We start from the raw sequence: 15189 nt of genomic DNA, 5'->3' as shown, positions 1-15189 counted from the left end.
CTTAAAATGGAAATTTCACAATGCAGATTGGAAGGTGTTTGCTTCTAATATCTCATTCGACAACAAAATTATCAGACATGAATCCATCGATGATGCTACACAACACATCACAACTGAGATCCTAAATGCCGCAACCAAGGCTATACCCAAAATCCGTACTGGTTCCTCTAAACATGTAAATATGTGGTGGAGTGATGCGTGCCAGCTTGCCAAAAAAGAGAAAAATCGGGCATGGAACCTGTTTCGAAAACACCCAACAACGGAGAACCTTATAAATTTCAAAAAACTTAAAGCAAAAGCACGATTTGTAAGGAAAAAGGCTAAAAAAGATTCTTGGATCCAGTTTGCCTCTACTATAACGAAAGATACCAATAGCAGAATAATCTGGAATAAAATAAAAAAACTGAATGGAAGATTCTTACCAACGCCCCATACAATACTGAGATGGAACGGACAAGACTTATCTTCACCGATTGAAATAGCCAATGCTCTTGCAGAAAATTTTGCCAAAATATCAGATATTGCTGCGTATGAATCATCTTTTCAGCAACATAAAAGAAGGGCTGAGAAATGCAAATTAAACTTCAGCACAAAACTAACACATCCATATAATCAGTCGTTTACGCTTTTGGAACTACAGGACGCTCTAAAAACATCAAAAAATGGGGCATCAGGTCCTGATGGGATTTATTACCTCATGCTGCAACATCTAGACCAAAAGGCATTAAATTCCCTATTGCTGTTTCTGAATCGGCTCTTCTCCGAAAGCCATTATCCACGCTCATGGTGTCATTCAACAGTGCTAGCGTTTCCTAAAGCTGGAAAAGATCAGACGAATCCATGCAACTATAGACCAATATCCCTTACCAGCTGCTTGGGCAAGACATTAGAGAAGATGATACACAATAGACTTGTATGGTACATAGAATCCCACTCAGTCATTAACTGTAATCAATACGGCTTCCGCAAAAACCGATCCACATTAGACTTGATGGTGAAAGCCGAGTGTAACATACGAAACGCCTTTATCCGAAAAGAACATTTTGTCATGGTGTGCCTAGACATTGAAAAAGCATTTGACACCACCTGGCGCTATGGCATTCTACAAGACCTATATGCCATAGGACTCAGAGGTCGACTCCCAATGATCATAGAGAGTTATCTTAAAAATAGAACTTTTCAAGTGAGATACCGTAATGCTCTTTCACAATCTTTTGTCCAAAGAGAAGGTGTACCGCAGGGATCGGTACTCAGTGCTACACTCTTTGCCCTCAGGATAAACAATTTAGTTCCCAACATTTTGGGTAATGTAGACATCTATCTGTATGCTGATGATCTTGCAATATCCTGCCATTCACAGAATATGCGTACTATTGAACGACAACTGCAACTTTCCATAAACAAAATAGTGTCATGGACTTCACATAATGGTTATCGTCTATCCGCAACCAAAACTGTTGCCATTCACTTTTGTAAAAAACGTCAGTTACATCCAGAACCCGAATTGTCATTGGGAAATAAACCGATACCAACCACTAGCAATATCCGATTCTTGGGCATGACATTTGACACCAAACTGACATTCCAGAAGCATATACTACAAACACGAACTATCTGTATGAAAAAGCTGAATATACTTAAAGTTATCTCATCCATGACATGGGGAGCTGATCGCTATACTCTGCTCCATCTATACCGAGCTTTAATAAGATCGCGATTAGATTATGGCGCTCCAGTTTATGATTCCGCTCGAATGACTCTGTTGGCCTGTCTTGACACAGTACAACATAGTGCGCTCAGGATTGCTCTTGGGGCATTCAGGACTTCGCCAATCCAAAGCTTATATATAGAAGCCAATGAACCTCCACTGCACCTTCGGAGAAAGATGCTGCTCCTCAACTACGCAGTTAAAATAAATAGTTTTCCATATCATCCTATCTGGTCACACCTCTATGATCCCCAATGGGTAAGCCTTTTTAGAAATAAACCTCATGAAAACAAACCTACAGGAATCCGCCTACAAGAACTAATTCAGCAGTGGAATATACATTTGACCAATATTCATCAAGAAAGAGAAATCGTGCAACCTCCATGGAAAGCATGCATGCCTTCATGCGATTATTACTTTCAACGTTGGGGGAAACAATCCCTGAACAACGAAACTTTTCAGAAAATACATGCAGCCCACTCCTTAGCAAATGCACAAACTCTGCAAATTTATACTGACGGCTCCAAAAATGACACAGCTGTGGGAGCTGCCGTGGTTCTACCAACATCAACAGTCTCTGTCTCGTTGCCTCAGGAATGCAGTGTTTTCACTGCAGAACTCTATGCCATTAAGATGGGTTTGACCTTCATTGCTACTAACTCCACACCAAAGACTATAATATATACAGACTCTTTAAGTGCAGTGACAGCGCTCCAAGGCAATTCTCGCTCTCCACATCCATTGATAAATCTAATAAAAACTCAAATATTGGATCTTCATAAAAATAAGCAGAGTGTTACTTTTTGTTGGATCCCAGGGCACACTGGAATAACAGGAAATGAGCATGCAGATAAAGCAGCAAGAAATCCCACTGACAATGACAATATCCAGATTCCTTTCACAGACTATAAATTTATCATTCACCGAATATGCAATGAAAAATGGAGAGAAATTTGGCATAATCAATTAAATAACAAGTTACGAAATATAAAACAGAATCCGCAGGTATGGAAATCTAGTTTCCGCTCAAACAGGCACGAAGAAGTTGTACTTGCCAGGGCACGTATTGGACACACCCACCTTACGCATCTCTATTTATTGCAAGGAAATAACCCACCAGTATGCATGCATTGTGATTCACCACTAACTATAAAACATATTCTTATAGAGTGCGATCATTATCAGTCTATCAGATTCACAACGTTTAGATCCCTCCGTAACTTGAACGAATCTCTTGAACTAAGACATATACTTGGAGATAACTCTAATCTATCTGAATTGTTTCACTTTCTGAAACAGATTAATATATATATGCTCTTATAAACTCGCTTTACTGATCTGTCCAGTGTCTCTCCACAGAATTAGGCGCAATTTGGTCATAGTAGCCCTTGCGCCAAAAAACAACAACAACAACAATCCATTGAAGTTTGAACAGTCTGTAGTTACTCACTCCACTCTTAGAACTGCTTTTATAGATTGGCAGTATTTAGATGATACTACTCCAATGCAAGGGAATCTTTCCTGAGTTCAACAATGTCCTTATTAATCTTAATGGTTTAGTACATTTTCCTGCCACCTCCCTCAAAGTTACTTGATATATGTGATCAACCCCAGGAGCCTTACCTTTAGGTTTGAAAGTTTTCTAATGAACAGTCTTCTATAATTTTAGTATTGCTAATAACGTTCTGCTTAGCTTCACTCGCATATTTTTTCCTTTCTATGAAAGGTCTTTATCCACAAAGATTGATGTGAAGTACCTGTTCAGTTAGCAACAGTTATCTGTGGCTTGCCTATATGCTTTATGTAATGGTACAATCTGATTCATTCTTCCTTCATGAAAAGAATGAATCAAATTGTATTCACATATGTGAAAAACTCCTCATCTCCATTCTTTGCTAGTTCAGCAGGTGATTTCTCATAATTAGCCTTCACCAGCCTATATTACAATGATACATTTCTGTGACACTGTTACAGATCAGCAGTTTAGATCAGTACTATAGATCAGCAATTTTCATTGCCCTGTAACTCTTAACTGGTTAAGTGGCATAAGACAGAGGTGGTTAGAAATGGGCATTGCTCTTCTTGGACTAATATTATTAGTGGAGTTCCTCAGGATTCTGTGTTGGGCCATTACTGTGTACAGTATTTGTTAATGATATTGATAAAAGCATATCAAGCTTATTGTCTAAGTTTGTAGATGATCCAAAAGTTAGCAGGGTGGTTAACAATACTGATACAAGATACTACTGTGGCAAGACCTAGACAAATTAGGCAGGCGGGATGAGAAGTGGCAATTGAGATTTAACATTGGTAAATGTAAGGCACTACCTTTGGGTAGTAGTAATCCCAAAATAACATACCAGTTAGGTGGTGGAGAATGAAAGAGGCCTATGGGTAATTGTACAGTCTGATATGAAGTTCTCTGAGCAGTGCCGGCAAGCTGCTAGAAGAGCTAATGGGCTTCTGTTCAATGATATACAGGAATTTTGCCAGCAGAGACAAGGTGATTATCCCATTGTATAAGGCAGTGGTTAGGCCACATCTTGAGTATTGTATACCTCATTTTAAAAAAGTTGTGGATCTCTTAGAATGGGTGCAGAGAAGGGCAACCACATTAGTCAAGAACAATGGAGTATTCTTACTACAAAAGACTTCAGTTCTGTAAATTACAGCATCTGCAAAGAGATCTAATTGAGATTTTTAAGGTTTTGAGTGGATTGAGTAAGCTCGGTGCTGATGGAATCCTTCCTCTTGTTTAAAGTACTCACACAAGGCATAAATTTAAATTGAGGAAGGGTGGTTGCAGGATAGATGTGTGGAAATTTGCCTTCAGCCAGCAGGTATTTAATTGGTGGAACAAACTCCCATTTTGTTGTTGTAGAGGTGGGTAGTTTGAATAAATTTAAAGAAGAATTAGACATTATTACAGGGATGGTCAGATGAGGTGGACATTTTTTTTTTTTGGTTTTTGTTGTATATATAAGCTTGCATCATTTGTGACTGCTACTACTGATAATAAAACTGTCTTTCATTTGTGAAACATTAAGAAATAAAATTTCTTAATTGCATCAACTTTGTGATATGTTCTATTGACTTTGCCCTGTGAAAACACCATTGTTAGTAAGGACTTGCCATTCAATATGAATGTTATGTACTTCTGATATGTTTCTAATTGTGTATGTATATATATATATATATTTTTATTTATTTATTTATTATTATTTTTTTTTTACAGATTGGCTTTCCTAAGACAGTAACACTTTATCCATTTGTTCTGCATTCCCTTTCATTGTCTTTATTCAGTTCTGTTATTGGGCCATTTGGAGGTTTTTGTGCCAGTGGTTTTAAAAGAGCATTCAAAATAAAGGTTTGTATGTAAATAATGAAATATTAACTGTAATATTTATATATTATATTAATTAGCTATGTAATTGAATTATTATGTTGAAATATATTGAATTGAATTGAAAGTAACGTTACTTTACTTTTATGCTCAAATTAAGTGATTTCTGCAAGGACACTTCTTTTTTTCTTTTTTCTTCATTAACCTAAGCGGAGTAACATTAATTTAAGTAGTTGAAAATATTTAAGTCTATTTCCCCTACAATGCAACTTGAGTTTTCATGAAATTTGTATTTAATTATAACTATAAATTGGATTTATTCTCAGCTAAAGTAAGGTTGCTTTTATTATTCTTTTATTGTGAGGTTATGTTGTACCAGATTTTAACAACTTTGAAGAGGTTCACAGTTACTATTGCAACTGTTACTATAAAAATGCTGCAGAATGGAAAGGGAGGGGTGGAATTCCGTGATAACTAAGGGATCATACATGGGAAATTTTGAGGTGGTTATGAAACATGATAGCATTATCGGATTTCATAACTTCAATGATCAAATTTAGATATGTCCGTCTTCTTTTATTTTGGAATCAATCATTCACTTGTGGATACTTACATGTCAATATGAGAAGATCCTAGAATTTCTTAAAATGATTATGATCACTGATTATAATTAATGGCTAATTACATAGGATAGCAAACAAAATAATGAATTATTTCTATTATTTGATAGCTGTAATTTTCTTTATTTTGTAGGATTTTGGAGATATCATTCCAGGCCATGGAGGTATAATGGATAGGTTTGACTGTCAGTTCCTAATGGCCACTTTTGTTAATGTTTACATTCATAGTTTTATTAGGTAAGAAATAAAAGTATTAACAACATTGTATTACTTTATGCTGATTCTTTACTTTTTCTTAATGATTGCTAATTTATAAAACTTCAGAAATATAGGTTTTATATACAGTCGAACTTGGTTATAACGAGCATGGAAATAACAAGATCATGGCTGTAACGAGCAAAAAAGCCATAATGATTTTTAATTTACACATATTCCCATACAATCGCTCACTGTTATAACGAGTGTACTACTACATGGATATACCAAACAAATTTTGGTAACTATGCAAACATTCTTAATTGCTTAGGTAGTCAAAAAATCCCAATTCTTAGATTAGATGAAAATGAAAAAGGCAACTTAGCTTTGTGATCACCTACATCGAATTAGGGGCTGGTTAATGACCTTGTCCTTCTGGGGATGGGAGCTATACAATAATGCATTGGCATCCCGCTTGTTGGATTACCCTATTTACAGATTGTCTTGTATTCACTGAAACATACATTTATTTTGGGACTTCTAAGAATTTTGGCAACATAACTTCTAAAAACTTTGTATGCATTTTGGGACTTCTATTACGTTCATTTCGGGACTTCTAGGAACATTGTATGCAGATCACTTTATCATTTTAAAGTAAAATCAGTTAGAAACTAACCTTTTCTTTTGGCAACATGTCTACTAACAAAAGAAAGTCTCTCTCGATTCACGAAAAAGTCGAAATTATTCACGAGTTAAAACATGGTGCAAAAAATGTTGAAGTGTGTAAAAAGTTTTCTTTGTTCTCTTCAAGTGTATCGACATTGTAGAAGAATAAAGATATTTACATATCGGTACTAGAAAAGAACATAACCAAAAAAAAAAAATTTTAGAAAGTGTGAGGTTACGAACGTTTAGCAAGCATTGCTTCAATGGTTCACCACACAAAGAAGTGTTGGATTTTCGGTAGATGGTCTGATCTTGAAGGCTCAAGCTAAAAAATTTTCTGAACAATTTGGATGGGACGATTTTGTGTGTAACAACGGTTGGCTGGTTCAATTTAAAAATGGACATAACATTGTTTATGCAAAAATTAGTGGAGAATTTCGATCTGCAGATCCAATAATGCCAAATGAATGGATTAACCGTGTCTGGGCAGAAATCAGGAAAGATTTCAATGACGAAGACATCTACAACAGTTGTGCTACTGCAACAGGATCTAGGAAATTTGGGCAGATGGGCTGAGAAGTGGCAACTGAAGTTTAACATAGACAAATGCAAAGTACTGTGTATGGGTAGAAGTAACCCCAGAGGAACGTATCAACTGTGTGGTACTACACTCAGGCAGGTAGGGAATGAAAAAGACCTGGGAGTAATTGTGCAGTCAGATATGAAGTTTTCTGATCAGTGCAGACAGACTGCAAGAGCAGGTCATGGGGTATTGTCAATGATATATATAGGAATTTTGCTAGCTGGGAAAAGGAGGTTATTATCCCTCCCTTTGTATAAGGCAATGGTCAGGCCACGCCTTGAGTACTGCGTACAGGTCTGGAAGCCTCATTTTAGAAAGGATGGATGTAGAGTTGGATGAGCATGTATAAAGAAGGGCAACAAGATTGCTGAGGGGAAAGAAGGGGTCCTCTTACCAAGAAAGGCTTAAGTTCTGCAAATTGCAGCGGCTGGAGACTAGGCACCTGCAAAGTGATCTGATTGAGGTGTATAAGGCCTTGAATGGGTTGAGCATGCTGAATTCTGATGAGATCCTCCGCTTGCTCAGATTACGAACCTGAGGGGGCATAAATTCAAATTGAGGAAAGACAGTTGTAGAATAGATGTGCAGAAATTTGTCTTTAGACAGTGGGTGGTTAATTGCTGGAACAAACTTCCATCTGTTTGTGGAAGTTGATAGCTTAAATAAATTCAAGGAGGAACTGGACAAGCTTTGCTTGCTTTCTTGAATCACATGTCTCTACTACTACTACTACAAAGCTGACAAAACAGGACTTTTTTTTATAATTTGACACCTGACAATACATTTAAATTCAAAGGGGGAAAATGTGTTGGTGGAAAAAAAGCAGAGGCTCACTTGACGGTGCTCATATGCACAAATGTGACAGGAACTGATAAAAAAAAACTATTTGTTATCGAAAAATTGTTAACAGGAAGTTTTCTTACATTAAAAAACATAAGGAAACTTTCTTGTTTGCAGTGTAATTCCTGTGGATTACACTGCAAACAAGAAATCAACTAACAATTTTATTGTTAGTTGATAACTGTCCTGCACATCCCCAGATTCAAAATTCGTCCAACATTAAGCTAGTGTTTCTGCCTCCCAGTGCAACATTAATTTTACAACCAATGGACATAGGTGTAATCAAGAGTTTGAAAGGATTTTATAAAATATTTCTAGTTCTACATTTGATCAGTCAAAGAGAACAAAAACTTACTGAGTCTATATCGATATTGGATGCTATAAATTTATTGAATGATGTGTGGAACGTTATTTCGACAACCATATCGAATTGCTTCAAGAAATTTAAATTAAATTTCAATTGTAGATGCAGTAGATGGAAACAAAGAAAACAACTTGCCATTATCCGAATGGTTGCTTTGTAACAACGTATGTTTTGATACAGATAAAATCAAGGAATTTGTACAAGTCGATGACAACTTATTAAGTAGTGGTCTTCCTACAGAGAGTAACATTGTAGATGCTGTGCTCAACAAAGACGATGATCGTGATGATGACTGTTGTAAGTGAATCAAAATCAGTGCCGACAATCTCACAAGCTCAAGGTGCAATGGGCACATTAGTCAATTTTTTTGAAGGAAATGAGACTTTTAACACGTTAAGCGTTTTAAGGGGAAACTTAAGAAATATCAAGGTGAAATCTTTAAAACAAACATCAATTTTAAGATTCATAAATAAAGACTAATTGAAATTGTGTTTATTATTAAATAGTATTGTTTTCAATTACAGAGATATAAATAAATTGTTTAATATTAAGTGTATCGTTTTAAAATTACACACAAATAAATTGTGTTTAATATTAAGTGTATTGTAGTTTATACAAGCGTATTAATACAAATAATATGTAGGTATATACTTATATTTTTTTTCTCTCTAATATTTCTTTTGTTTTTTGAATCTATCTTTTTATCAAGTTATTGAGAATTTAAAAAAATAGGAGGTGGATTTAACTCATCACTAATATAAAGTGTTCACTGTCTAACGGCCCCAGGGGTTTCCCCATCTCCGCTATCGCTGATATAGCGAGTAACGGTTATAACGAGGAAATTTTGTCAGTCACTTGATGCTCGTTATAACCACGTTCAACTGTATTTATAATGAAGTGATCTTACCACTCCCTCCCTCCACTAGCTAAATTTTTTCCATATAAATAAGTAAACAGTTTAATAATTATTAATTGGTTTGGGCCTGTGCTCACATTAGAGATGACACCATTATCAATGAGTCACTCAAATTATTGATAATGTTAAACAAATAGACATTACTAACAAATGTGGATCTGTCAATATTTTTTAAAAAATTTACTGGTCTCTCATCGGACAATGGATGGCCTATATTAGCAAACATGGCAACTTTGTAAATAAAGTATTGAGTCTGAGTGAATAGCAGAGTGGTATAAGGAAGAAAAACTTCTAATTAAACACACAGAGGTTAGATCCTTTGGGCCCCATTTCCCCTATAGCCTTTACAAAAAAACCGTAAAGGTTATGGGATTTAAAGCAATGCAGATAATGAAATAATGTAAAAAATTCAGTTTTCATCTTGGGGCCACTCTGGTTTTTTTTGATGATATTATTTCAATGCATGCATTGAATTGAAAAAGGTTAGAGGGTTTTATTTTAATGCACGCATTGAAATAAAACTGAAACTTTTACTACTTTGCTGGGGAATAAATGTAGCTCAGCATTAGGAACTAAGAATGTACACTACCTTCGTTATGTGTCTAATTAGAAGTTTTTCTTCCATACACCACATGGATGATGGTATCGTCTCTAATGTTGGCATTAGACATAATTTTCAAATTATTCCATTGTGTGTATGAAACCTTCCCATTTGATGTTTATCTGATAGATAGATAAACATTAAATGGGGAGGTTTGTATATATGTAATAAAGATTGTACATTAAATCTAGATGAATAGTTTGATTATTTTATACTTGTTTTATTGTTAAAATATTTTAACTGATACAAAATTAACTGATATACACCACTACTTGCACTTGCATATTTTCTTACAGTCATAAGTCTTTAAATTTCATTATGGTAATTGTATAAATATTTTGTATTAAGTATTTATTGTTAATATGATTAATTTATAAATAATAAATAAATCTGCAGCCATTGCCTATCCATGGCAGGATGGATTGACAATGAGGGAATGGACCATAATCTGCCACATGTCCAGTGCAGGTTGGCAGATCAACCGTATTTAGCAGTCAGAGGCTTGGACCCTAGTCTACTCAGAGCGTGTGCTATTGCACTCCTGCTCCTGCACTCAAGGCCATAGCTGAGTGGTCAGGAGCAGGAGTGCAATAGCAGAACATGATTAATATAATTAATAATTTAAAAATGACTTAATATTATTATGAGGGAAAAAAAGACATTCTGCAAGTGCTCATTAGAAACAAAATTTATTAAAGTTATTAACAAATTATCAATATTTAATTTATAAGATTAATAATATATATAAATTAAATATTGAACCTTATGTTACAGTTTCTCTCTTGGAACCTTCTTCAGTGATGTTAGTTACAAACAGAACTGTTAATTGCATGTTAAGTGAGAAAAAATATGCTTCAAAATAAAGTGGCAGCAATCGGTTGTCTAGACTGACTACATCCTCAGTTAGTCACTTGGCTTAAACAAAATGGCAGTCATGTGCTTTGTGCGCTACCTTGCTGTTGGATAGCTTTGCTGGTATGGTATTATGTCAGCAGTCAGTGAGGTATCGCTGATTGCTGATTGATACATGTTTGCTGGTAGTTCTGGGAATATTACTGGATGCAATCTGAGCTATTGTCAGAGGAGAGAAAGACGAAGAAAACACCCTTTCTGGTAGAATTGATTTTTTTTTTTTTTTTTTAGGAGCATTAGCAACTAAGGCCATATTGCTCCGGGAATATGCGGTGGTCATTCCCTGACCTTTCTGCATCCTCCGTATTTGGTGGTGACGGGCTCAAACCCAGGTCTAATCAAGAAGCGTGTGCTACGCACTGATGCTCCTTCCCACCTGGCTACGGAGGCGCCTGGTAGAATTGTGAAACACAGCTAGTGGGTGTGTAGGTGTAGAGGGAGAATTGCTTTCTCATTGTTCTTTTGTGTGCTGTTGGGTATGGATGCTTTAATTTGTTCTCTCCTCTGTGTTTTCAGGTATAGAGTAATGTGACATGTCAATAACTATACACCCATTTATTTTTAATAAGCTCCTTTATGAGGGGTGGTCAATAAGTATTTACCCTCATAAAGAAATATTTAAGTTAGGGATTTGAAACAGCTGGCAATTTAATCCTTTCCTATGTAGCTACCTTCTAGAGGTACACCTTTTTTTCCCATTTGAAGGTAAGCTCTTTCAGGTCTCTTGAATAGAACTCCTTACTTTGAGCAGAAAATCACTTTGTTTCATTTCCACATCGTTTTCTCATCAGTCTGAAATCTGTGGCCCTGTAATGGTTTCTTAATTTCAGGGAAGAGGAAGAAGACTGAAGGTGAGAGGTCGGGAGAATAAGGTGGGTGCTGCAGATTTTCAAAGCCACACCTAAGTGCAGAGTCCACTGTGAGTGTTGCTTTGTGAGCAGGAGCATTGTTGGCTAGAGAACACTTTTGGATAGCTTCCTGCATCACTTAAATTTGATAACTTCCCAGGAGATTTGTGCAATAGTCCCCAGCGATGCTGTTGCCTTAGGATGATCTTAGAGTTCCAGAAGACTGATGGCATGACCTTGTTGACAAACAGATGACTCTTGGCTTTTTTGGGGGTTTGGTGAAGATAATTGTTTCTATTGTTTGCTCATGTTTCGTTTCTGTGTCATAGTGATATATTCAGCATTCATCCATTGTCACAATTCAGTCAAAAAGAAAATCATCAGCATTCTCTCTACAAAGCTTCAACAATTATACAGAACACTCTTTCCTGTGGAGCTTTTGAGGGGGTGTGAGAAATCTTGGAACCTATTAGGCTGCCACCATAGACATGTGCAGGAACTCATGCACTGTGATGCAAACTGACCCATGGCTAATATTCACTTCATTTGTTATAAAATTTATAGTCGCACATCTGTCTTCAGTTTAGTCACAATGGTAGGGTCTTCCTTCTCTTGGGGCCGACCGGGCTAGCCGAGTGGGTAAAGTACCTGCCCGGCAGCCCAAAGGTCGCGGGTTCGATTCCCGCCTCGGGCTTGGATCAAAAGTACTGCAAAAACCTTGGGAGGTGCAATATGGCCACAGAAGCCGATGCGCCAACAACTACCAAATCAAAAAAAAAAATCAATCAATCCTTCTCTTGGGCCATCATGCACACTGCTTTGCCCACACTTGAACTGCCTTTTCCAATCTTTCGCAGTCTCTTATGATGGAGAATCCTTTCTCCATAAACAAGTTGTATATGGGGAGGATTGCCAATGGATTTAGAAAAACAGTAATAAATATACATTAGCTTATGAGACTTAGTAGTGTGTGTGTGTGTGTGTGTGTGTATGCACATAATGTCAAATCCCTAACTAAAATGTTTCTAGGTGAGGATACATATTTATTGACTACCCTTGTAGTAGCAGCTATTATCTTTTGATACAACTGTGTGATGTAAATCGTTGTCTGATATGACACCTTGTGGTTGTACTTCTCTGGCTGTGTCTGGGGAGGGGGAAAGCAGAATTGAGAATCTGCTTTAGTATTAGTATTTCTCTTGAAGTGGACTCTGTTCTGGCTCCTGGTTATTCTGGCCATTTTTGCTCTTAGGAATGACTGTTAAGGAAAAGTGATAGCTAATGAAGAAAGTTGGTGTGGATGAAAATTTCTGAAGTTGGAGATAGTTTTTTTGCATAGTATTGAGGATTATATAGGATGAGTTAGGTACTGTTAACATTTATTCTACTTTCCATTTCCTGTTTCAGAACTGGTACAGGTAAACTTAACCCTTTAGCCCCTTTTCTCTGGTGTGAAAGCCCCCCCATTAATTACTTAATATAATTTAAGTAATTATATTAATTAAATTTGCAAGAAAAAATCAGCTTCACTTTTGACTTAATGAAAACTTTCCTTTTGTTCATTACCATTACAATTTTTAGGTGCTTTCATCAACAGTGAGAACAATATCTGTACTGTTATTTATCACAAACCAACAGACAGTGATATGGCATTAAATTATGCATCCCACCACTCAAAATATAAAATAACAAAAAGCCTCTGTGGTCACTCTGAATTGGAAATTGAACTGCCGTAGGCAAAACAAAATTTAATTAACTATGATCATTGGAGACAGTTTTCTCGTGGTTTTGAGAAACTCTCTCTCTCTCTCTCTCTCTGGTACCAGCAAAAATGGTATGTGTAGATATTGATTGATTACATGATGGCTATCCATCAGGAACTATGTCGCTGCATTCAAAGCAGGTGATAGACATCAAAGATGAGCCCAGTTTGGATGGCTATGACTGTTTCAACAAAATAAAGCATTCATACTGTTCATGACCTGATATTGAAAGATTGACAGATTGAGAATGAGTCTCCCATATTGCTCACAAAGAATTGAGCTTGAAAATTATTTTGGCAAATGGATACCAGAAGAGAGTGAACTGTGCAAAGATGATTTTTTCAAAATTTAACCAGTATTCAAATAAGTGTGGCAGCCAGTTGGTGACTGTGGATGAAACTTGGATTCATTACAGTATCCAGAGAGCAACCAGCAGTCCATGAGATGGCATCATGAACTTCTCACTACAAAACATTTCACTGGTTACCATCATCTACCAAGGCATCAGTTGGGACAAAGAAGGGGTGATATTCATTGATTACCTTCAAATGGGTAAATCAGTTATGGATGAACATTATTCTGCTGAAATTTCATGAGGAAAAAGGCAAAACATTTTGGGAGCTCTCTAGCAGGATCTTCTTGCATGACGGTGCTCCCAGTCATAAATTTAAAGTGTTCTTTCAGTATGTGGGGGGGGGAACCATTTGAAAGGATTTGACATTTTGTGACAAATAATGTTATTCGTGTAGTTATAGGACAAAGACAGTGGGTTCTACGTAAGGGGTCTATAAAGGATGAGGGAATGTTGCATCAAGTGTGTAATATTCAGCTTTAATATAGAATGTTACACTTCTTTATGAATTAATGTTCAATTTTAATGAATTAACTATGTTGAATAAAAGTTTATTCGTATCCAGATTACCTCATTCTTTCGGTGGATATCCAAAAACTTTTCAAATACCCCTTACTTTGTATTTATATTCAGATTTGTATTTATCTTTATGTAAATTGTTTTTATTAACCAGTCAAGTAATTGTCTCCTTTTTATACAACAGAGCACCAAACCCACAGAAGCTTGTACAGCAGATATATCAGCTTAGGCCAGAGCAGCAGCTTCAATTGTATCACTCCTTAGGTGATACTCTTAGGGCTCGAGGACTTTTGTAGACCTTTCCAGCCAATTGTCAAGTTTTCCTCTTTCCCTCCACCACTTTTTTGCTAGATAGTATAACTTAGCAAATAAATAATCTGAATCATTGCATAGGTAGTAGAGACAAATCCTGTTCCTTTGGAATAACCACAGATATTTTTGTCACTGATTAAAACACTGAGCTTAAACAAGTTAACATTTGAAACTTGGATGATATTTACATCTTGCTGACTGTGATCAAAATGCTGACATTCTTTTAAGTAATCCAACGTATGCATTTATGTCTGTGTATGTGCATTGGTAATATGTTTATAATGGTATTTTCATATCTCCATTGTACTCTTTGAGTATCGATTTTTGTTAATTTACTTTGAATTTTTTACTTATATATGTGACTTCACTATTTTAAGCCATTTTTACACGTTATATTTCAAAATGTGACACTATCTTTAATTGAGATTTCATAGTACTGTGTATGAATTACTGTGAGGAATGCTTTGGTAAAGTGACTATTTTTAGCGAACTAAAAATTTAAAATAATTTAAAATGTGGTGTACATAATTTTTATTTTATCTTATAAAAAAAAAATTAAAAATATTATTCAAATTTCAAGAGTACCAGAGTAATTTTAAGAAATGCAATGAAAAAATTATGAGAAATCATAATGGTATAATCAAAAT

At 35.9% G+C, this 15189-nt stretch overlaps 1 protein-coding gene across 2 annotated transcripts in view; it reads left to right on the top strand.

The window, feature by feature from the left end:
- LOC150083526 (phosphatidate cytidylyltransferase, photoreceptor-specific-like) overlaps positions 1-14819 on the top strand; it is a 169801-nt gene extending 154982 nt beyond the window's left edge. For both annotated transcript variants that reach the window (XM_090377335.1, XM_090377336.1), the window contains 3 exons: positions 4944-5075; positions 5805-5908; positions 14415-14819. In XM_090377335.1, the coding sequence (XP_090233461.1) occupies positions 4944-5075; positions 5805-5908; positions 14415-14526 (348 nt within the window). In that variant the 3' untranslated portion in view covers positions 14527-14819. The remainder of the gene's footprint in view (positions 1-4943; positions 5076-5804; positions 5909-14414) is intronic.
- Positions 14820-15189: the final 370 nt, after the last annotated feature.

The sequence above is a fragment of the Mastigoproctus giganteus genome, chromosome 7, assembly GCF_048544385.1.
Source record: "Mastigoproctus giganteus isolate SK-2022 chromosome 7, ASM4854438v1, whole genome shotgun sequence".
Lineage (NCBI taxonomy): Eukaryota > Metazoa > Arthropoda > Arachnida > Uropygi > Thelyphonidae > Mastigoproctus > Mastigoproctus giganteus.
The sequence above is the reverse complement of the archived record's forward strand: the minus strand, read 5'-3'. Positions and strand labels throughout refer to the sequence as shown.